At 43.5% G+C, this 25624-nt stretch overlaps 1 protein-coding gene across 2 annotated transcripts in view; it reads left to right on the top strand.

The window, feature by feature from the left end:
• ZRANB3 (zinc finger RANBP2-type containing 3) overlaps positions 1-25624 on the top strand; it is a 744981-nt gene that overhangs the window by 535626 nt on the left and 183731 nt on the right. For both annotated transcript variants that reach the window (XM_069225060.1, XM_069225059.1), the window contains one exon: positions 15840-15992. In XM_069225060.1, the coding sequence (XP_069081161.1) occupies positions 15840-15992 (153 nt within the window). The remainder of the gene's footprint in view (positions 1-15839; positions 15993-25624) is intronic.

The following is a 25624-nucleotide window of genomic DNA, read 5'->3' as shown; positions in this document are numbered from 1 at the left end:
TGTGATATGGATGCCATTGGTGAGTATTCCTGTTTCAATCTGAGAAGGTGTGAAATGACGTCTGCTTTGACTTCAGCATGGGTCCTGTCGCACAGTCATCGTTTTCTTGTACTTTTGTGGACTGTTTGCCATTCTGGGTGGAGGCAGAGCCACATCTGGGGATAATCATCGGGCTCAGTTCTGTTCCCTTGCCCTGGGAAAGGCCCAGAAAAGTTCTTGCTTCAGTGAGGGAGTGGATGATGCAATGATTTTATGGCCTTTGGAACATTATGCTAAAGGGGTTTCCTCATTGTCATTTGCTGTGGCGTTTATTAAGAAAGTTCTTAATGGGTCCAAAATCCTTGCTGTGCCAGAGCATGGACGCTAATAGGTTTTGAAATAGGTGGATTGTAATGCCATGGCGGCCCAGATATGATTTCCCCCTTGCAGTGCAGCTGAGGGTCTTCCTTTTCCTCAAAGTAGTGCACACTTTTGAGGATATCTGGGGTCACATCTGTTCTGGTGAAGCTGGTACAGCTCCTTTGGGCCCAGTCTAGCCAGGTTGCTGGCAGATCTGGATTACCTCTCCTCACCTGGTGCAGCTCTTTATTGAAGCTCATGATGTTCGTTTTTTCAGTGTACTAGAGACCCCTCAGATATGTATATTGTTGCTTCTGCTGCAGTTTTAAAGTTTCTCCTAGTTTATTTCTTAGTTTACATTTTGTTCCTTCAGCAGTTTCACCCTTTGCCATAGTCGTTCTTGATCCTCTGTTCTTGAGGTCTAAATCATCTACCTGTTAATCCACTTCGGTCACTTCTGTACACAATTCCTAAAGGCAGAACTTCTACTCCATTCAAAATAATCCAATTTCAGAGCGCATTTCGGTCAAGAAGCACTTTATATATTGTTGTCTGACGGAGGTGATGGTGGTCCCCTTGTTCTGAAAGGGCAGGTCATTGTGTTTGCATGTCCCCTCCCCCTGTATGATTCCACATGTCTGCCACGGAGCTTTCCTTGTGTTGTTTACACTTGACCATGGTGCAAGAGTCTGAGTGCAGGGCCAATGCCAGGGACATGTGCCAACTGGTGAGTCCAAAGGTGCTGGGGGGATGGGGGTTTAGGAGTTTAAGACAGTTGAGTCTGGCATCAGTGGTGGTGATTTGACGTTTGTACCCCTGCTCAGTCTCATAACAGTGGTCAAGACAATATTTCCCTACTGGAGCAATCCCAGGCTCTGGATTTGTTATCATCTGTATGGCCAATGTGCTGTAGACATGGCATGGAGGTTGCAGCTGTGGTCTGCTGATCCAAACCGTATAGCTCGCCAGGGCCTGCCAATTAGAGAGGCAGCCACAGGAGAGGTGCCAAGGGCTTGAGTCAGTCACATCGAGTGTCTTCCTTCGTCTCTCCCCCACCACTTCCCTCACAGAGGCAACAAGACCTCCAGCTCAGTAGAGGACAGAAGGTACCACTGTACTTACAACACTGGCTTCTGTGGGCTGATGCGTCCAAGGGCCAGAGTGAACAGGAGTTCTGCTGCTGCCAGCGGTGGGAGTGGGGTTTAGTGATAGGTGCCAACCTTGGGGTGCTGTGGTTAGATGTGGTTGCATGGTCTCCCTGACTCAATGTAGGACTTACCCAGTGTTAGAAATTGGGTTTGTGTTTGACAGAGGTAAGCACCCTGTCCAAGCAGCTACCACAATCCTAGTCAGGGCAAGTCAGATACACTCCATAAATTGACCTGTGCTCACTCTCTGGTACTGTGGCGCAGGACAGACAGTCTTTACTTAGGAGGCAATGTGTAAAATATTTGTGCAACACTTAAAACAGTAAAGCAATACAGGACTTGAAAAATCCACTCGACCACTCACATTGGCGAGAGCTATTTGTAATCGGTTAATAAAAGATGTCTTTGATCTTGTTGTTATGTTATCACAGTTCCAGGACTTTGTAACGTGAACTGTGTGACCTGCTGCTTAGAATGTAAAATAAAAGGATATAGGGTGTCAGGTTTTTCCTAACACACAGCGTTTAAATGACTAAGTAAACTGTACAAACATTTCAAAATATATTTCAGTAGTTGTAAAAGCCCTTTTTTTATATTTCTGTGTGATGAAAAAATATTTTTATAGGATCAAAACAAATTGGAATACTTTACATGTTGATGTGCAAAGGATATGTTTTCTGAACCCCAATTTTCACATATTGTTAATACACTATATAGTTTTATCAGAAAAGCTGCAAGTTAGTGGAGAGTTTTTTAGACTTGGAAAGTTACTGTGTGTAGATGACAATATGTTACCACATCCTGGTTTAGTAATATATTTATTAAAATGGAGTGTTTAAAGAAAATGGAAAAGCACCCCTGCCATGATGGCAATGTTTTTAGTAAACTAAAAGAAGTCCTAGGTTATGTGGGCTAGACCTCATGGGTATGTGGGTTAGATTCTTGTGATGCATGCAGCAAACTTTAGTCTACTTAATCAAACAACAGAGTTTTTTTGTACTGCAGAAATGCTGAGATCACATATTTGAAGGTGCAATCATATATCAGAATTACGAAAAAGGCGACTCTGTAAACTATTTGCCTAGTATCACACAGTTTGAGACATGTTTACGGATCAAGTACACTACAGTTAGGTTGAGTAGATTATTTAAGTTACTGGACCTGCAGGTCTAGTAACATATTTATGATTTTTTGAGCTTGAAATAACATACCTCACAAAAACAGTCCACACCATGTTAGAAAAATAAAGCTTAATTTAATGAACAGAAGAAGACCAAAACGACAAAAATCCAATAAGTAGAAATCGAAATAACTAATTTTTAAAGAATAGCTGCAAATATAGTGCTTGAAAGCAAAAAGCTCCAACTGGGGCCTTCTGGTCACGCTAAACTGGGGAAAATCTGAAAAGTTAGGTCAACCGCGAGGGAGCGTGGGTTGGATAGAAAGACTAACCTTGTCAAACTGGAAATGCATCGACATTGATCCATTCGGATGCAGGCGATGCGTCGGTTCTTATCCTTGCAGTCACAGAGGCATTGTCGTTGAGCTGCACAGCCATCAGTGCGATGTCATCAAACAGTGTTGCACTAGCTAACCCCTTTTGATGAAGGTGATGCAATGTCTTTGTCCTTGGTGGCAGCAGTAATGCATTTCCGTTCAAGCAAGCTTTATTCGGTCTAAATAACCATCAAAGCAATAACTTACACCAATAAAATCATGATCTATACATAATACATATATAACAACAAAATTAAAAGGTAGGTGATAAAAATAAGATAAGAATACTGTAAAATGAGGAATCTGGGAGAGTACAAGGAGAAACAATTCAGATAAATCTTCACATATGTACCCCGGCCTATAAATAAAAAGGAAATGTCAAAGATCCTTTTGTTGACTGCTTTTAACTTCCTCATCGGTAATTTATAAGAAATTCAATTAATAAAACAATTGAGTAGAATAAGGTAAAATCAGGGAACAATTAATAACAAATCACTATAGTCCTTTTTTTGTTTGAAAAAGTATGTACGTATATGCCAAGCGGACGCAATGAACTTGCTGACCGCACAAATTAAAGGAGAGGAGCAATCTCTCAACATCAGCCTGAGGGCATCTCTACATGTTCTCAACCCCATGTTTCTACAAACGGGACGAAGCCATTTCCGCCGGGCAATGCCATAGGCAGGACAAATAAACATAAAGTGCACTACAGTTTCCACAGAACCATTACAACAAGGGCATTTATCGGATAACAGGGTGGAGCTCCATGAACTGGAAAAGGACTTCAGAGGGAGACATCCATACCTAAATCGAGCATGCAAACTTTTGCTTAGTTGATCGGTAATTAAGTCCAGAAAGGGTTCTAATTGGGGAAACCACTTATAATCGAGGAAAAGAGACGTCAGCCTGCCATGTGAAGTACAGAGTAGATATTTTTCCCTAACATGGGACCAATAAGCAGATTTCAGGTTGTCCTTGTGAGCCCTCCTTAACTTATTGGGCTGGCTCCAAAAGTGACTGAGTCCCAAGGTATGGAACCATTCTGAAATGTGCTTGAACCAGGGGATAGAAAGTACGTTTGGTCTATCCAATAAGTCTTGCAAGGATTCCTTGTAAGTGTCTAATTCAGGGGTAGTCCAAATACGAACCCAAAAAAGTAAAGGCCATAAAGCTATTACATCAGAAATGCGAGGGAACCCTAGATCCAAAAACACTGGAACCAGGGGCGTACTACGAGGACATGCCAAGAGTGATCTTGCAAAATTATTTTCCCCCACGGATAACTTGCTAGATTTAGAGCAACCCCAGACCTCAGCACCATAGACCGCGGCACTCTGAGCCTTAGCTAGATAAATTTTAATAGCTGGGGAGACAACTTTCTCAATATTAGACATTTGAAAACGCAAAATTGCCCCTGCCCTATGTGCTAAGAGGGCGGAGCTTTTCCCTACCTGGGCCTGCCAGTTCATATCATTACTGATTCTTACCCCTAAATAATCAATAGAGCATACCTTACTCAAGGGAACCTCATTATACAGAATGTTACATCGTTTTGAGCTACCAGGACCAAAGATCATAAGTTTTGTTTTGCTAGAGTTAAGTTCCAATCCATGATCTGCACAAAACACACTAAACCTATCCAGGAGGGCCTGAAGGCCCATAGGTGTTTTAGAGATCAAGAGGGAGTCGTCAGCAAATAAGAGGATTGGAACTTTTATATTATTCAAAGTAGGGGCATAGTTTTGACAGTCAGTTACAACTTGCACTACTTCATTGATAAACAACGAGAAGAGAGTAGGAGCCAGGATACAGCCCTGGCGTACTCCCCGCCTGATATTAATACGATCAGTGAGTTCCACCTGGCTGCCCCATCTTACTCCAGCATAGGTGTTCTTGTGTAATCTTTGGATTAGATGCACCAAGTTCAACGGGACGCCAGTTTTCTTTAGGACTTCCCACAATTTCTGCCTTGGAACAAGATCAAACGCGGACTTAAGGTCAACAAAAGCAACATACAAATTTTGTTTGGCCAAGGTAGCGTATTTCCATAGTAACAAAAAAAATCTAAAAACTTGGTCCATAGTGCTAATTTTTAAACAAAATCCAGCCTGAAGGGGAGAAAGAACCTGGTTAGCTTGGACCCAGTCCATTAGCCTGTCACGGACTGCCTTAGAGAAAATCTTTTGAAGATTATCAATGAGGCTAATTGGGTGATAATTGGCTGGCAGTCCCACATCTCCTTTTTTGTAAATAGGGATAATTTTGGCTCCGAGCCACGAGTTCGGAATGGGGCTACCTGCTGCGATGGCATTTGATAAAGTATTAATGTACCACGCCCAAATAACGGGTTCGGACTTAAACAGGTCCCCCGGTATCTTGTCGGGACCGGGAGCCTTAGCAGGTTTCAAATAATTAATAGCTGCCGTGGTTTCAGCAATTGTAAAAACAATGTCCTGCAGGGGACCCTCAATTAGGGATCTACATTTGACACCCGCATAGGTCTCGTGATGCAGTTGCTCAAATGAGACATAAATCTCGGAAAAATGAGACACCCATCCTTCAGGCTGGATGTGAAAATTAGGAATAACATTACCCTCTCTTTGCCTGTGAGTCAGCAACCTCCAAAAAGAACCCTCGTCTCGATTTTGGACTGTCTCCAGCAGCTTCTGCCAGATCTCAAATTCCCAGTTTTTCTTTGCTAGATTCAGGGCCTTAGTGTAGCTGACTCTAGCGGTCCTGATCTCCTCCTGTGAATGCATGCGGAGGGCCAATTTAAGATTAAGCCTAGCAAGGTCGCAGTTATTGTTGAACCATTCCCTGGATCGGATAGCATCTGGAGTATGTCTCACAGTGGTTTCTTTATAAAAAACATTCTGTAGAAATTTTATCAATTCAGCATGAATTTCCATGATTGGAAGACTATCGACCTCTTGCTTTTCAATACCGGAGAACAACTGTAGAATGGAAGAATAAATTTGTTTAACCAGAAATGGGTTAGATATAACTTTTGGCCAACTAACACGAGTTTGCCTGGAGTTTAGGGAAGGGATCGGAACATCAGTGGTCTCTAGGTGTTGAGTTCTCCCAAATGCTTTGTTAAATAAAGTAAGACATAGAGGATAGTGATCGCTGTCGTGACAGAGTTCAACCTTCATGTCCAGAATATGTGACCAAAGCCTGATGTCAACAAAAAAATAATCAATAGTGCTGGACGAACATCCCCGCTTGAAAGTGGGGGCACGATTAAGATCAGATCTAGTCTGACCATTACTTTCCCTGAGTCCATGGCGTAGGCAAAGGGAAGCCATCTGTGTAGCCGCACAAGAACCAATACTAAGAGAATCATCCTTCACTTGGGGAATACCCCAGGAGTCATCTTCTTCAGATGTTAGATTACCTACAAGGTTCTTGAATACAAAAGAACAATTTATATCGCCCCCTATCACCAGATGGTTAGAAGGATGCAAGGATTCCATGTGCTCAACTAGCTGGGCAAGTATCCTTGATTCCATATTGGGGGGGACGAACCTCGCGTACACGTTGACCAAGGTCACTGTGAAACCAGGGTGAAATATAAGTCTCACACCCAATAAATCTAATGAGTTAAGGGGTAGTACAAAGTGGTCGCATTGTAGTTTCTTATTCACTAAAATCATGAGCCCACCCATAGGCCTACCAAAGCCTCCTGAGGCAGGCTGAGCTGCGACAAAATAAGTTGTGAACCCCTCAACATATATTAGTTCTTCCGCCCAGGTTTCCTGGAGAAGGCATAAGTCTTGCTTAGAGATGAAATTTACCCATCCAGGATCTCCCAACTTTTTCCTTATTCCAGCTACATTTCAAGATACAATATTAAGTACAGAGGACACAGGTGTGGGTCTAACTCTCGGGGATATGATTGGGTTCAGAACCCTGGATCGTTTATCTCTATAAACCATAGCATCTGAGGTGGGGAGCATTAAGGGAGAGACGTTGTTTAGTCAATCTAAATCAGATAACCTGGGGGAGCTGGTCTTAGTCAAGGCTGATCGATTGCTATTTAGTGGACCCAGAGCCGTTCCCTCGTGAGTATTGAAAGGTCTATCGGTCCTTCGTGACTCCCACAAACCCCCCCCCCCCCCCCCCCCGGAGAATTCATGCAGAGGCCAATTCCGATATTTCTACCAGATATCAGAGAATGAGACCGTAGGTTGAAAGCCATAAGGTTATCGACCATAGAGGTGTCAAAAAAGAGGATTGAAATATAATCAAAATCTGAGTCTGGTTGAGCATGTCTGCGTGCCTCCCAAATATCAGAACGGATAACAGACAGACATTTCCTCTGAATGCGAAACCAATAGACAACTTTATTAATGAGAGAATCATGAGACTCTCTCTGCCCAGCAAATAACCTGGGTACCCCTGTCATGTAGATGTGTGCATCCTTCCTACTCTGATCATTTCTCCCCTTGGGAACTGTCGCGTGAATTAATTTGGATTGACCTTGACGTGGGATTCTAGGTGGGCTTACGGGCACTCGTACACCCTTTCCAACCATAGCTCCCATGGACACGGGATTTGTACAGGGAGGACATAGATCGTAGTTGGTTGGAGCGGGAATGGGCATACGACCAGAATCGGTGGGGTTGTCATCGGATAGAGAGAGGCGACTCCCCTTTTTATTTGTTGCCATACTCGTAGGCTTAGCCCCACGCTTTGGATATTTAGGGTGAGAAGCTAAGTTGTCCCCAGTGTCTAATGAAGCTAGCACGTTAGGCCCTCCAATCAACTCAGGAAGGTGGTCATTCATGCTAAACGATTTACAATTGCACAATACCTTCATCTCAGATAGTCCAGAAATTTTACCCAAAATAACCATTACCAAAGATTTTAAATTGTCCAGCTTCTGGGAAACGTTCTCCAGTTCGAGTGACATCTTGCGTTGAGCCTGCCAGACCAGTTCCTCTGTATCAGGTTCCACAGAAATTAAGGGCTGAGAGCAACCTGGGCTCTCACTAGAAGTAGATAGGAGTTGAAATCTATTGGAGCAGAGAATATCACTAGAAACTACAGAGTTGGAACCCAAATGCAGAGAATCCCTACATTGGTTACATTCTGCAACTTCAACACTTGAAGTAAGCCTCATTGGTGGTGAGGGAATTGCAGCCTCAGATAAAGGGGGGGGGGTGGAGGTTCTCTTCCACAGACAGAAGAGGTGTCCGTAGTTTTTTGGTAAATAGATCCGGGATCTTCCTAATAGTCGAAGTAGCAGGAATGGAAGGAGCGATGATAGATGGACTCCTCAATATTGCCTCTACTTCCTCAAACAAGAGTCAATAGCTTGAAATTGATTCCTAATGGGTTTAGAAGGGTCATCAATTTTCCGACCAGCTCGTTTCCTGTGTTTTTTGGCGCCGGAAGGTGGCGCAGGGATATCATCTGCCTTACGCTTCCCCATTATTCGCTACGGCGTGTCCAATCCAAGGACTGGGGCCCCCAAGGACGAAAACAAAGGGAAAATTGAATAATGATGACCCAGCCCACACGGATCCACTGGGTATAGGAAAAGAACAAGGGTACCTGGGACCGGCGGCACTGACCAGGCACTGGCAAACCTGCAACTACCACAATGCAGATGAAAGAGGGGGGGCCCAGCCCAGCCTCTTCCGGGTGCTGATGGGCGAAGGACGGGCCCGCCCTTGGCCCGGGCGCCGCCCACGATGGCGGGAGCACGAAGTTGAATTAAAGGGCTCCTGCCCTATGGACCGCCTCCCGTCACCACAGCGACCAGCAATGCGCTTCCCGCGACGGCGGGAGCGCGAAGTTGAAATAAAGGGATGCTGCCCTCTGGACCGCCTCCCGTCACCACAGTGACCAGCAGTGCGCTTCCCGCGACGGCAGGAGCGCGAAGTTGAATTAAAGGGCTCCTGCCCTATGGACCGCCTCCCGTCACCACAGCGACCAGCAATGCGCTTCCCGCGACGGCAGGAGCGCGAAGTTGAAATAAAGGGATGCTGCCCTCTGGACCGCCTCCCGTCACCACAGTGACCAGCAGTGCGCTTCCCGCGACGGCAGGAGCGCGAAGTTGAATTAAAGGGCTCCTGCCCTATGGACCGCCTCCCGTCACCACAGCAACCAGCAATGCGCTTCCCGCGACGGCGGGAGCGCGAAGTTGAATTAAAGGGCTCCTGCCCTATGGACGCCTCCCGTCACCACAGCGACCAGCAATGCGCTTCCCGCGACGGCGGGAGCGCGAAGTTGAATTAAAGGGCTCCTGCCCTATGGACCGCCTCCCGTCACCACAGCGACCAGCAATGCATTTGTTCTAACCAGTGTAACAACAGTGATGCGTGAATTTTACAGTTTCAGCACTATATACCCACTTCCAAGAGCCCAGCACTGGATTGGCACCACATGGCAGGGCAAGACTGCAGCAAGCAAAGTCCAGGTGCTGTGGCAGGATGGAGTTAAGTCTTTGATGTCCCTGATACTTCAGAAAAGGAGACAACCCAGCAAGCCCTTGGAGTCTCTTTGGTTCTGGGGATGTAGGGATGCAGGCCCAGTCTTTCTTACTCCCAGACAAGGAGGGCAGCAGGGTAGGCACAGCAGAGCAGGAGTCCAGCAAAGTCTAGCAGAGTCCAGCAGAATAACAGTCCCTTCAGCAGTGCAACAGTCCTTCGTCACAGCAGAATGTCCTCTGATCCAGAAGTGTACTAATTTGGGCAGAGTCCGAGGTCCAGTACGTATTACAGTTGTGCCTTTGAAGTAGGGAAGACTTCAAAGAAAGGCCTCTGAACTGTGCAAAGTCCCTGCTCTGCCTGCCTTGGCTCCAGACTCGCTATGAGGTGGGGGCGGGGGGTTCAGTCCTTGGTGTGGGAGCAGGACACTGCTTATTCAGGTGCAAGTGCCAACTCCTCCCTCTCATCCTGCCCAAAATGACCCATCAACATACAGATGGCCACTCAGTCACACACACCCTTCTTTTGTGTGAGGAAATGCAGGAAACCATCTGTCACCTCAGCCAGGACAAATATTGTAGGCAGGCTTTAGGCACACAGGGCTAAGGGCAGGAAAATGCCAACTTCGTAAAAGTGGCATTTTCAAATTTGAAATAATAAACATACCTTTACCATTAAATAGGATTTATCATTGCAAATCCATTTGTACTAAACATGATTGTCTACTCCTTCCCAATCAGGAATTTCACTTATTAAATGTAATAAGGAATCCCAAATGTTAACCTTTGAGAGGGGTAGGCCTCACAGTAGTGAAGAATAAATCTGTGAGTTTTTCACTACCAGGAAATGTAAAACTTAAAAGTATGTGTCCTGCCTTTTAATTACATAGTACCCTGCCCTGTGGGATACCTCGGGCCTATTGTTAGAGGTGACCTATGTGTCATAAAAGGGGAGTTTAAGGCTTGGCAAGAGGTTTTAAATGTCAAGTTGACATGGCAGTCAAACTGCACTCACAGGCTGTGCAGTGGTATACCTGATACATGTTTAAAGGGCTACTTATGTGGGTGGCACATTCAGTGCTGCAGGCCCACTTGCAGCATTTCATTTACAGGCACTGGTTACAGGTAGTGCACTCTACCTGGGACTTACAGATAAATGAAATATCCCAATTGTGGATGAACCAATGTTACCATGTTTTAGGAGAGAAACACATACACTTAAACACTAGTCAGCACTGGTAAAGTGTCAAAGTTCTAAGGGCAACAAAAACATATTCAGCAAAAAGTGGAGGGAAAAGACAAACAGTTTGGGGGTGACCCTGCAGAAAGGGCCATTTCCAACACTCAACCTTTGCAGTTCCTTCCCTGGTGTTTGGGCCCCAATTGTGGACCACAGTTGTTAGGCATCTCCCCGTCTCAATCCCCACTGTGATGGTGATTCTTCTCATATTTTACCCAAGCTTTGCAGCCTACTAGGGAAAGGGATGACAGTCTGCACTCCCTTGCAGGCTCAGTCAACACTTTTCAGGAGCCACGGGTTAATGCTAGTTCATGACAGGCAGTCTCTGGGGTGGTGTTGGCATTTCAGAGCCCAAGTGACAGGGTGGGAGCCCGCTGCCTTCTGCCTGGCTACGGTGACATTAAGGGATGAAACGGGCACAATGCTGTTGCTGTGGGGGGCAGGCTCAGGTACGGAGAGGCCCAGAACTGGCCATCTTCAGATAAAGAGGAGGACTACTCCTGTCACCCTCCAGGCGCAGTTGGAGCCAGCAAGGCACAGTGAGAACTTGTTCTGTATGCCAGTGGCCCCAATGCCACTGGCTGAGCTCAAGCCTGTTGAGAAGCTCAAGATGGCACCCACGTCTCTCCAACTGCAGTAAGGCTGCTGGGGAACTTGTACCTGGCAGTCCCTGTTCCCTTGAGGAGTCATCCGATGGAGCTGTGGGTCTCACCGGGATGCAGGACCTGTTAAGGTGCTTTAGCCTCCAAGGAAGGGGCTCAGTCGTGGTTGTGCAGCTTTAGGCTGAGGAACCACAGAGCATTATACGCCATACTTCGCTTGGCACACCCCCTTGGTCACTTTAAACAAAGTTACACTTACAAATAACTGTTGTATATTTATGCACATAAATCTATCACACTGCTTGTAAATAAGTTGCTGTGCTCCATAGATGCATTTAAAAAAATAAGGAGTTAGTGTACATTTTACAAAAAATAATAATTCGATAAGTTCATCTTTTTTTAACAAAAGTATTTATTTAGTTTTCATAGATTACACAACGGTACAAAAACAGTTGTCAACCATTACTAGGCAGTTATAGGGATAAATAACAAAGGTTTTAGTGCAAATTGGCTGGTATTTATAATCTGCAAGTAATCCTGAAAACTGCATTCCCAAGTAATATGAAGGAAAATAGCTGGTGCCCCGTACCACCTTAGACATGTCAAGGACGACGGCCTTCCCATGTTATAGAGCAGGGTTTGTGTGTAATATATTCTGTGAAGGTTTCTGAACTGTGTTAAGTGCTATTGGGCAGAAAAGGGTATTTCCCTTTGGGGCTTTAGGGCCTCCCCCAGTCTTCCTCCGATAGCTCACCCACATCATCTACCCTAAACATTATAGTGCCATAATTGAGTCAGGGGAGTTAATAACCAGTGATTTATAAATGCAAAAGATGTACTTGTTCTCCAGAGCTTCCATCATGAGTTTGGCTTCAAACAGTTAAAGTCTACAATTTCCATTGCATCTCTTAGGAAGGGTGTGATAGCATTCCACAGATGAAGGTAATGTAAAAACTGTAGAGCAAAATCATTTTGTAGGTCAGAAAATTAGCAGAGGCATGCTTGGGAGCATACATCATACAGAAGCGATATATCAGTAAGGTTCCACCTAGTTGGGAGGACACTTGGACCGGCAGCGCTCCCTCCACAATTGGGCATTGCTGATCACCTTGACATGCGACTAGTTTGGATGGAGTATGACTTTCCCCAGGTTGTAAACTAGGCTAGTGGAACGGGAAGACCAAAATACACTGCAGAGGCAAATAGTCTCTCAAGCCCACTTTTCAGAACAGTAAACTAGATCTATTAGAGAACAGTTATTAAGCACCTGGAGGTGTGAAGAGCGATAATTGGAGACTACATCCAGCATGCCATGACAACCGTCATATGGGGGTTTGCAGCATTGAGCCATGCTTTGGGTTCCTCGCCACCTCAGTCAGAAGCTTCTGCACAGGGCGTTAAGAGTGTGGAAGGAAGAGTGGATACAAATTGGAGAGTACTAAAGGAAATAAAGCCGCTTTGGCAAGAAGGCCATTTTTAGGATGGCAAAATGTACCCTTCAAGAAGAAGGAACGTTCAGGACCAGTGATCTTAGTCTTCACTGAGTGAGTCGATGAGGGGATTGATGTGCCACCCCAGCATTGAGAGGCTGAGCTAACAATGTGGGTTCCCCAAGTATGTGAAGCCATGTGGTTAGTGGTTAAATTTCATGTTCCACAGCACTTCATTAACAGTGCCGCAGACCAGAAAGAGATCCGATTTGGCCCAGTTGATGCACAAAGCAGACATTGCCGCAAAATGGTTTAGGAGGTACATTTGGTGGGACAAGATATCTGGGGTGGTTCAGCTATCTAAGAAAGTCATCCACATAGTGAAACTCTTTGTTACCAGCTTCTCATTGAAAACTCTTGATCCATTTTGTTAGTTCTCAGCATTGAGGCCGAACTCTGGGTGGCTAGGAAACAGACCCCTGTTGGGTACCTTACTCCATAACTAAAAGGGAGAATAGGACACTGCTTATGCGTATCCTGGCCATTGTCGTACATACTGAAGGCAGATGTAAGAGAGAAACTGATGGACCATGGCCCATTCCTGCAAGTCCAGCAAATAAGTAGCCCCAGTGAATGCTTTCTCAAAATGGACAGGTAACAGTGCTAAGGGGCATTGAAAGGTAAATGCATTGTGAAGTCTCCTGATATTATTAAGAGTAGATCGGCTTGGGGTGAAATTATGAACTATGGACTTGATACAAGTCAGTAAATGGTTTGCAAAGACTTTGATACCCTGATTTTTTTGTTGTTAGGAATATGTGTGGGTAAGAGTCACAGCATTCTTAGGGTTTGTCTGGCTTCTGAAGAGCAGTAATGGTTGTCTCTCAGGTCTGGAGACAGGACCTGGCCCTCAACCCCCATGGTGAGCAAATAACACAAAAGGAGACTACCGTGGAGTAGAGGAGAATAGTTCTATGGGCAGTCTATTGGTCCAGAGGCAAGCTCGGAGATGGCCACGCCAATCTCCTTCATAAATAGTGCTGGACTAGACCATTCACCCCAAGTCACAGATCTGGGTTTAATCCATCAGTTTTTTTGCTCACCATGCCATTCCAGTTTGAGGGTGATACCCTGAAACCGGTCCCAGGATGCTTGTTTCTGGCCAGGGAGGACCTGGCCTGGCAGTTCGGGCTGGACTGTTCCCATGGGGAACCAGGGTCAAGACTGATTTGCATATGGCTGGGTCCAAACTGGAATGGCATGGTGAGCAAAAAAACTGATGGATTAAACCCAGATCTGTGACTGGGGGTGAATGTTTGATTTGGTCTACATTTCGTCCATCAACTGTTGTTTTTGCATTTGTCACCCCAAGTGGGAAGGGTATGCCCAGACGTGGGTCCCATGCTCACTAGGCCACCAGATTTAAGCTAGCCTGGCTGAAGAGGGGTGATATCCCGAAACTGGTCCCAGGATGCTTGTTTCTGGTCCAGGGAGTTCCTGGCCTGGCAGTTCGGGCTGGACTGTTCCCATGGGGAACAGGGTCAAGACTGATTTGCATATGGCTGGGTCCAAACTGGAATGGCATGGTGAGCAAAAAAACTGATGGATTAAACCCAGATCTGTGACTGGGGTTGAATGTTTGATTAGGTCTCCATTCCGTCCATCAACTGTTGTTTTTGCATTTTCTCTAAAATGTGGCAGAGAGTATGCTTTGTCCTTATTAATTACTTCTCGTGTGTTGCAGTACTCTAGTTTTTAATCTTTTAGTGATGGTACCAATATATTGCATCGAACACACGCATTTTGTCGGGCTTTCTGTGAAAATTATGCGTCAGATGCTCTTCAAATGATGGTCTTGCTTTCAGGGCTACTGAGCTACTGGTGCTCTTTTTTGTGACACTACACATTGGCACACTTTTGCATTTTTAGCATGGCTTGCAGTCTCGTTTCCTTTGTTCCAGTCAGTCCAATGTCACGTGTTTTGCTCGCAAAATGACTATATAGCTCATAGTCCTTATTGATAATGGCTTCCAGAATGTAATCAACGGATGCCCATTTTTGATTGTGCTATCCATCCTCATTATTAGCCAGTGCCTGGATTGTATAATTTTCTCCTGTGTGAAAATAGGTGACTGTGCACCTTATCTACTCTTCCTTGTGTTTCTCTCGTGTATTAATTTATACTTTGGTCTTGTGAATTTTCTTCATCGTGTACTGGTGTTTATAGATTACGAGCAACTTTTCTTTCATTATGGCACTAGCTTTGTTCTTAGCATCTTTTATGACCAGTACTTGTTGGATTTGTTTTTCTTCTGTCATAAATCTCCATTGCCATAAGAGTTTGTTAAATTCTGAAGTCAGACCTGTCCAACAATTCTGCCTTTTTTGGACTCACTTAGATTATTGTGAAAATGTTCAGTGTCTCACAATAATTGTAATAAGGTTCCACTAGCACAGTCAGATTATGTAATTGTTTGACGCATTGGTTTAAAGAGGATTGCCTATGCTGATTTAAGTAAAAGTGGTACCTCTCTATGCTAATTTTATTATATATTCATATTTTATAAATATTACACTTTTGTGATATTTGATTTGCCTGCGTCTGTCCTAAAGCTTGAAAATTATTGCCATCTGTGACGAAAAATAAGCACCCTTTAAACAAACTCGAATGTCTGTGCTAATTTCACAAGCACTGTTACATTTAAACCATTTATATTTTCAAGTTAAGCATATTTGTCATTTCAGTTGGGACACTGAAGACAAGAATTGGCGTTGATCAAAAATGGGGACTGCTGTGTGTCAGAATAGATACATACATTAATCGTGGCTGCCCGACATTTTATTTAAAGAGGGTGCACAGAAGAAATAGTATGATTTTCGATAACATGAAATTGCTTCAATTCTAAAACGTATGTTTTATACTATTGTGGCCTGTGCTGTAACTGGTGACTAAGTCTCCAGATCATTTTTCCAGTTAGGTTTGTTATGTCAGATTATGAAAATTACTCTTTTTTAGGAGTTCTTGTACTAATGTGATGTCCGAGTTTAGTGGTTTGCATATTCTGAAACACTGTAAAAATATAATTAAAAAGATGTATTTTGTTACTTTGACGACCGTGCCTTTGATATGAATTCATTAACCTACAGGCAAATGTTACAAGCAATGCACTAAATGGAATGAAGGAGAAAATACAGGCTGAAGAAGATGATAAAGAAAAGTGGGATTTCCTGAGTTTTTCCAAATCGTGGATTCCAAATGACAACCTTGAAACTATTAAAGAAGACATTTTATTTTCCCATGTAAGTGTCTAAAATAATCTCCTGCTGTCTGTGATTCTTTGAAGTTAAAGGAAACCTAAATATTTACCTACATTGTCTACCTGTTGGTTTAGAAAAAAAACATCTTTCATTGTGCAGGACACAAAACGAGTTCTAAAATGTTTTCTCAGTATTTGTAACCATTGGACACTGTTAATATTGTCATGCAGTGAAGGGGTGCAGATGGTCCCAGGTGGTCAAGAAACAGGGTTTTGCAGCCCGGTTGGAGATTCTAGGCAACATTGTTAGTACACAGAGACGCATTTGACCTGCATTTTTTGGCCACAGGCTGCCAAGTGATCCCAAAATTCTTCAAGATTTACTTCTGATAGGATGGAGGATAGAGGTTGGCAGGTCAAGGTTGGGTCTGCCTCGCATATCTGAGATTTTCCCAGAAAACAGCCTTTTTTAGGACAATCAGCTGAAAAAGCCGTAAACGTTGTTGAGTCTGGTTCCTTGATCTACAGGCTTAAACCATTGTGATCAAACAGTACTAAACTGGAAACTTAAGGCAAAGGCATTTGCAACCCACGAGTGAAGCAAAGATTCTGGTTTTAAAAATATTCTAGTGGTGAATTATATTAGCTATAGACCTTGTGGAAATGTGTCTTGGAACAGGACATTTTTGTCAAGATTGACAAGCCTGTAGTTTCTCCCTTTCTCCCTTTCCAGTACAGGTTCCCAGCTGTTTCTTCTTGGGAGAAGACCACATATGATGATGTGCCAGTCTGTAAAACTAAGGAGCAGAAACTTCAGGGGTATATATGTGCACATTTCTGAATTGATATTATTGCATATTGACATAACTTTGTCTTATGATTTACAAGTCAGAGTCTGAAGCAGATGGAGTGTCACATCAGCTCCAAACACCTGCTTCTGAAGCCTTGTCATTGCGCTGAACATTTAAGGTATTTCTCTGGGAATTGAAAAATATGACTTTTCTTCATTGTCTTACTAAGTGATGTCTACTGAAGGGTTTTTGCACGGTGTTTGCACCTAGTGGTAAGCTGAATTCATTCTTATCACCACTTGTCTAAACAAGGACCGGTTGTTTCTGCAAGTTTTCTTTGCTACGTACCTGGAAGACAGGATGGCGAATGTGGCAGTTGAAAGATCCTTTTATGATAATAATGTATGTCTTGGCTCAAGGGCTTATGAGGTGGTCAAATTATAGTTTTGATAAGATTTTCAAACACCGGCTGGTACCTTTCAGCAAATATTACAGGGGGGGGTGCCCACAATCCACCTATACATTGGGGATCACTGTAGATGCAAATCAAAAGCCAAGTCTGGCTGAAATGTTTTTTGTCTTGTAAGCTATTCCTAAGTCAAGCTGCTCATCAAACTGGCAGGAGCGGGCAGCAACAAGTCCGGTTTTACTTGATTTCTCCAATGTAGTTAGGGGGCAAGTGCCTTAGTTCGTATCTAAAATCAGATATCCAAGGGCTTCATTAATCATGTTGGTTTAAAAAAAAGTAAGCATTTGGCGGTAGGGTGGTTTATTGTAGTACCTGTTATTGCACTGACTAGCCTCACCTGATTGGACCACTGCACTGCCCACTTCACCTACACACCGACCTCCAGACACACCGCCAGATAACTGTGCACCTCCATCATAGCTGAAGGAAGGTATCAGAGAGCAAGTGGTCCAGTGCCCTCAACTGTCACCCTCCCTTCCCAGACATCACAGCGGACATTGAAAAAGCTGTCAAATATTCACCACCTGGATCTCAGACTGCACAGACATAGTAGCCTCCAGCAAACCAGCTAAACCTAACACACCCGCCAACCAATCCAGCTGGTACACAACAGAACTCAGAGCCACTAAACAAAAGTGCAAACAACTCGAGAGGCGATGGCGCACCACTAAAGACCCCAACGACCGAAACACCTACAGAAAACACATTCAGCCAAAACTACAACTACCTGAAAGATGCCAGAAAACTTGCCTTGGCTACCCAAATACAAGCCAGCTCCAGCTGCAGCAAGGAACTCTTCAGCATTGTCAAGAAGTTCTCCAATCCATCAGCAATGGAAAACAGTGCTACATCATCTCAGGACTTTTACGACTCCCTTGCTGACTACTTCCAAGACAAAATAGCCACCATTTACAAAAACTTGGCAACTCAAACCGCAGCCCCGACAACATCAGCCTTCTCAACTCCTCTGACACCCCCAACAACAACAAAATCTCTAATTGGAACTAGCTCACCATGCAAAACATTACCAATATCATCAGCTCCATTCATTCAAGATCCCCCACAGATCTATGACCCATGCCTTCACCACATGCTCACCCTCTGCAGCAGCACCATCAACAGCAAACTGACAGACATTCCCAACACCTCAATCACCTTAGCCACATACCCTGCAGAATGTAAACACACCAGGATCAAACTCCTGCTCAAGAAACCCTCCTCCGACGCTAACAGACTCAAAAACTGCTGTCCAATCTCCTCTTTCCTGCAAAGGTCATAAAAAAAAACATAAACCAAAAGCTCACATCCTAGTTGGAGGACCACAAACTCCTGGGCTCATCCCAATCCGATTTCCGCTCCAGCCATAGCACCGAATCTGCCCTGATCACCGCCACGGATGATATCAGAAGCCACCTTGACCGAGGAGACTCTGCTGTTATCATCCTCTTCATCCTCTTGTCAGCCTTCAACACAGTTTCCCATCACACCATGCTGAAAGGGCTCCACCAGATCTGCATCAGTGGAAACACCCTGAAATGGATAGCTTCCTTTCTCTCTGGCAGAATTCAGAGTCTCCTTCTCCCTCCATTCACCTCAAAGCCAAAGGACCTCCTCTACCTTGTCCCCAGGGTTCGTCCCTCAGTCCCACCCTCTTCAATGCCTACATGATCCCCTTGACCAACATCGTCAGAAACCAGGGACTAAAAATAATCTGTGCAGACGACACCCAGCTTATTTTCTCAATATCCAAAAACCCCTCCACCACTTAGGCCAAGTTCTACATCTGCATGAACGGCATCGCCAACTGGATGAAGGACGACTGCCTCCAACTCAACAGTGACAAAACAGAAGTCCTGCTGTTTGAAAACACCACCTCTCCTTGGGATAACTCATGGTGACCTGCCGGCTCAGGATGCCTCTACCCCAACGAACCAGTCCATAAACCTACATATAATCAACAAAAAACTCAACATGCATCTCATCTGCCTGCTTCCTCACCCTCTGCATGCTCCGCAAGATCTTCAAGTGGCTTCTAGTGCCCCACCAGACGAACCATCACACAGGCTCTCATTACCAGCCTCCTAGATTACAGCAATGCCCCATATGCTGCACTTACGACAGATCTCACAAAAATAATCCAAATCATCATGAACTCAGTGGCCACACTCATCTTGGACCTCCCAAGATAGACCTCCACTTCACCCATCCTAAAGAACCTCCACTTGCTCCCCATACAGAAATGATGCCAATTCAAGTTGCTGACATATACGCCTACAAAGCCTTGCACAATCAAGGACCCACTTGCTTCAACCACTGTCTGAATTTCCACTGCTTCTCCAGACACCTGAGTGGCACCTCTCTCTCCCTTATGCACATGCCTTGCATCTGTGGCAGCACCTACGGTTGCTGCACCTTCTCCATCACAGCAAAAGCCTTTTACACCCTCCCCGTTCACTGAAGAAATTCTCTCTCCATCCAAGAATTCAGAAGGGGCTTCAAGACCTGGCTACTTGAATGAGGACAAAGCAGCATCTTAAGCACCTGGATACCCTCACTGGTGATAAGTACACTCTAAACATAATGTTGATTGAAGAAGGTGGCTGTCACACCAGAGTCAAACGTCTTTTATCCATTATTAAAGTGCTACCTTAATATACCTTAAGATAAGATAGGATGGGCTCTAACTATAGGCTGATCATAACATACAGGGAACAAGACGGGGCAAACGGTAGAATTTTGCAGAAACATTGGCATTTGATAAAATATTACCAAGTTATTGGTGAATTTGACCCTAAAAAACAGGACTTAAATTTAGAAAAGCAGCGTCTATGAGGGACTACTTAGTGAAAAGTAGCCCAGAGATTGTAAGCAAACTACCTGGCTAAATAGAAATCTGGGATTTAATAAATGCAAAGCTTTCCAATATATAGTGAATACAAGGAAATATTTGGTACCTTTACAAGATAGAAGAAAATTACAGGGCAATTCAATTGCAAAACTAAGTGTGCAATATATGTGCTTAAATATCCCTGTAGTTTACTGTATGTGCGAAGTACAACATTGCAAGTGCATAAGAGAATTCAAAAGCATATAATAACGATTAAGAATACTGATAGAAATTACTTGTTTGCTCAATATTTCCACAAGAACCACGAAAAGGATGACAAGATGCTCTCCTATTTCATTATAGATGCAGTATCTAGAAACAAGAGAAACGTTGATTGAACATTTTGAGATGTTTAGAATCAAGATATATATTAAACTTAACACAAAGAGTCAGACAGGGTTAAATATTGAAGAAGACGTTTATACACATTTGTGATTTGCATTTCTTGTTAGCGATTGAGGGGTTATGCCAAGGATTTTAATTACCTAAGATTTAGGTTTGCAGTAGGTCACTTTAGGGAATATGCACTTTATTAAGCATGGTTTTGGCATTCATTAAAATTTTAACATTATAGGTAAGGTAAGATCAGAATTGTGAACTAACAACCATATATTATTGATGAAATATGTGTATTGTACAAGGGAATAACAATGAGTAAGGGACCATTTAAAAAGTAGCTTTGCCTGCATGGGCTGAATCTTATGTAAAGTGTGCTGTTCATTAATTCTGGTGTTTGAGATATATACTGAAACTTTACACACTTTGCATTTCCTGTGTTTTAAATTGAAATTATTTGTAATTGTTGTTTTGTGGAGATGTATATATATATATTTTTTGTATTCGTATTACCAGTCACCCCTAGGTGGTTAAATTTAGGACCATGTTTCCAAGCATTTTTTCACTGGCCTATATCTTTGACACTATTTGACGAATATTCACAAAATTTTTCCCCAAAAAGTGCCTCTGTGATTCTTGTTGTGCGCAGAATGTTTTGGGGTGATCCTTTAAGCGGGGCCGAGAAAAGCAAGGGGGGGGCTCAAAAAAGTTGGTTCTCTCATGCTAATTCCCATAGGGCCTTTACACACGACTACAGCCCGAACCGCTGGACAGAACTACACCAAATTTGGCAGGAAGCTAGCTTTCGGTGTGCAGATTGCACTTTTGCATATTTAGTGTAAATCCATTCAGTAGTTTAAAAGAAAGTAAAGAGAAAATAAATGTGTGTGTCTAGGGCCGCGGATCCTCCCTGACGACTTCACGAATAATAACAGACACATGCAGGGAAATGCACAGCTCTGAGTGGCTGCCAACACTTCAGCCAGGAAGTGTTGGCAGCCATCTTGGCACTCGTCTACAGACGAGTCCCAACAAAAAATGCAAAAAAAAAAGGAGATGGAGCAGGGTACAGACACCCTGACCCCTTAGCTCTGGGGCTGGGGTCCCAGAGGGACCCCGCCAGAGCAAATAAATACTTTAATTTAAAAAAAAAATTTACTGCAAATTTGCAACTTTGCAAATTCATAGTAATGAGTAAAAAACAAAACAGGAGCAGTGTATCACAGGGCTCCCCCTCCAGATCTTATATTTGCCCTGGGGACCGCCACCTCCCCGGGGCTTTGTTCATGTTAAATGCGGGGGCCCCAGGGTACACCACCTCCCTGGGGCTAAACAGTAAAATCACAGTTCCAACCAAGCACAAGCAAGCAACGTCCACTTTCTGACAGCAAGAGCTGTCAGAAAGAGAAGTTTTCATCTGTGCAGGGAAACAGATGTAAACATTGCTCCCACAAACAGGGAGCTGCTATTTAACGCAGCTGCCTGCTTATGGTGTCAGGCCGGCTCCCGCAGGACGTGGAGAGCTGGTTAGGACTGCGGGGCTTTGAGCCTCTCCCCAATCCACCCCCTCCCACCCACGATTCTGTCATTCTCTCTCTTTCATCTTATAGTGGGATGGAAGAGAGAGAGAGAGATTGTCATTGGGGTGGTCTCTCCATACAATGACTTAAAAGACTAGCAAGATGGTTGATACAAATGTTGTAGTTGTGTTTGGACGCAGAGCGGAACAGAGTCGCTTCTGGCCTAATGGTCACGGTCTTGTGCTGTCACTCAGGAGGCTGAAGGTTCCAATCCTAGTGTTACTTGGCAGTGTGTTTGTTTATTTACTGGTGTTTTGACTGGTAAACCTTCCTAGTGATGTGATATTCACATTTCTTTCCAATCACATGCATGGGTTTTACTGTCATAAGTATGTCTGGGAGCATCACAGTAAGGCCTGTGGCCTAAAGATCGCAGTCACAGACCCTCGCACTGAAAGTTGAGGGTTCTACTCCAGGTTTGCCTATGGTCATTTTCCTTCTTTAATTTCTTTGAAACTTCAAAAGTTTAAGGTTCATACTGAAAGGTGATCTCACTGTTTTTAATTTACAAATACATTTTTCTTTTCAATTTGTCCAAAAGTATCTCATTCTAAGTATATCATGCATCAAAGCCTAAAAAATCTCTCGCTCTCCCTTTCACTCTTTCTCTCTCTCACTTTAAATCTTTCTCCTACTCAGACACCCACTCAGACCCTTGCACACCCACTCACAGACCCACTCAGACACCCAGGCAAGCACTCACAGATCTACTCAGACTCACACACCCACTCACAGATCCACTCAAACCCTCATGCATCCACTCACAGACCTACGCTGACGCAATTACTAAGACTGATGCACGCACTATCACACCCAGCCAGGGACTCTCACAGCCACTCTCATCCCCGCTCATGGCCAAAGGGCCTTGGGGTTGGCCGCAGAGTCTAGCTGCAGGTCAGGCCTTGCGGGCTACCTCTGCCGCGCACGGGCAAAGACCGTGCACAACGCAAGGTTGGGTGCCTATAGGGAGTTAGCCTCAGGGCTTGGCCACAGGCCAGGCCCTTCTGCCAACCACAGTGCACGACGGTGGTTGCAATAGTATGTAGTAATTAAATTTAATATACATTACAAAAGCCATAGAAATTCACTGAAAAAACAAAAGGTTACAGGGATGTTATAGGTAGGAAATAAAATGAAAAAATACAGAAATACTTTAAAAAAAATCAAAGGTTACAAGGACGTTTGTAGTTAGGCTCACATTTTAAACATACAAAACCATAGAATTCAACTGTTAGCGTTGTCTCAAGTAACTATGACTCGTGCCTTAAGGTAATTATAACTCACACCCTCGCCATGCACTGCTAATTACCCCACAAATTACGACACTCATTACGTCTTTGATAACATCATTGATAAAAAAATTACTGCAAATATAACATTGATATTAACAAAAGTTATAGTTACCTTGGGACATGAGTTATAGTTGAGTTAACTCTGACTATAACAGTTGAATTTCTATGTTTTTGTATGTTCAAAATGTGATCCTAACTATAACTTCCCTGTAACCTTTGGTTTTTTTAAGTGAAAATATGTATGTATATATAAATATATATATATATATATATATATATATATATATATATATATATATATTGAAGTGCATTCGGTTGGAAATTGAGCGTTTTGCTCCTTTTAGTAGTATGTTTTGTTTTTTTATGACGTAGCACGTTTGCACTTTAAATGTGTTTTTATAATGGTGTCCTCTACTGTGAGCAACTCAGCTTATTACTGGAAAGTTCCAGGGTGATCCTTCAAGCAAGAGCCAAGTAAAATGAGGATCCCAAACGTAGCACGTTTACACTTTAAATACGTTTTCATAATGGTGTCTGTACTGTGAGCAAGGCTGCATGGCAGCCAAAAAGCATCAAGCTGTAGCACCTTAAAAAAGATAAAAGAGGTTTGACTCTGGTGTGACCTCAACCTACTTTGACGATGGATGTTAGAGGGTTGTTTTGGAAATTTATGTGGATATCCCTGAATCCGCAGTAGGCCTCCTACCCTTTGTTTTGGAGCATGGTGGTGGTCAGTGTCTTTTACAAAATATACATGTGTGTGTGTATGTGTGTGTGGGTCTATTATATATATATATATATATATATATATATATATATATATATATATATATATATATATATATATACACACACATACATACATACAGTTACCACTAGGTAGGTAAGTTATAGCTAGTACCACATGGATTTTTTGGTTTGCTATTAACTTTGGTGCGATTTCACAAAACATTCCAAACAAATGTTTCAACCACCTCAGATTATTACTGGACAGTTTCAGCATGATCCGTCAAGCAAAAGCCAAGTAAAATGAGGATCCCAAAAAACATCCCCCCCTTCCAGTTTTCCATAGGAAACTGTGATACAGCAAAAAATGGCTGAATGGAATTACACCAAATTTGGCAGAAAACTTGATCTTAAGCCGCAAAGCATGCTTTATGTAATTTAAAGTGCATCAATTTAGTAGTTTCTGAGAAATTAAAGTGCAAAATGTATGTATGTTTCAGACCCAAGCTCAAGCATGTGTTGAGATTGACATGCTGTAAGATGAAGGAAAAGATGCGCCCTCCAACTTAGGGTGTGGGGACTTGGTGCCCCAGTCCTACAAAATAAAATAATATATAAGCGAGCAGGGTAGAGATACCTGACCACCCAGACCATGTGGGTGGGTCTCAAATTGTAAAAAATAAAATGGTTTTGGAGAGGGGCAGTTTTGCTGATCCACTGCAAGCTCTAGGATTGTCCCCCTGGAGGTTTGTGGAGGAATTGTGGTGCAACAGAATAAAAAGGGGGAGCTGGGTTCTTGTCGGAGTTGGGAACAGGGCCTGGCCTCAGGACAGGCTCTGCTCCTAACGCCGCTCAGCGCACGACTTTTGGCAATGCGCTGTGGGGTGTTGGCTACAGGCCAGCCCTTGAGCACAACCCCAGGTTATGCACGGTTGGGCATCTAAGGGGGCTGGATGAAGTGCCTAGCTGACAGGCCAGTCCCTACACCAACCCCTTATTGGTCACAGCAATGGACATCATGCTTTACATAAAAAATAAAAAAAGAAATTCCATGGATAAGCAAAGGTTAAAGCGACCTTATAGTTAGGTGAAATTATACCTATAAGTAACTATAACTCATAATCTAAAGTAACTACATCTCGCACCCTTGCCATACCGTGTTTGCACCCTCACATATTATATCACTCAGGACATGTTTAATTACTACATTGTTAACATCACTAATGACATCTGAAATGACATCATTGATCGCTGTGCGTGGTGAGGACATGAGTTACAGTTGTTTGCGATAACTATAACTGGGGAATTTCTGTGGTTTTGTTAGTTTAAAAGTTATGTTTCAACTGACTTTAAAAAAAATATAATGTCCCTTTAACTATTGTTTTTTCAGTGAAAATATATATATTTTTTTTCAAGTGACCCCTCATGCCCAGTGGCTGTTTTTTTTTTTTTCTTTGAAAAAAAGAAGTGTGCTTGCGCCCCAGTGTTAGCAATTGGGTCTCTAGTTGGCAGAGATATGCACCCTGTCCCAGTAGGGATCATAAGTCTAGTCAGGGTAAGTCACTTACACTCCTTAAATTAACCTGTACTCACC

This window comes from Pleurodeles waltl, chromosome 3_1, assembly GCF_031143425.1.
Source record: "Pleurodeles waltl isolate 20211129_DDA chromosome 3_1, aPleWal1.hap1.20221129, whole genome shotgun sequence".
Lineage (NCBI taxonomy): Eukaryota > Metazoa > Chordata > Amphibia > Caudata > Salamandridae > Pleurodeles > Pleurodeles waltl.
Note: the sequence above shows the minus strand (reverse complement) of the source record. Positions and strands in the feature narration are given on the sequence as shown.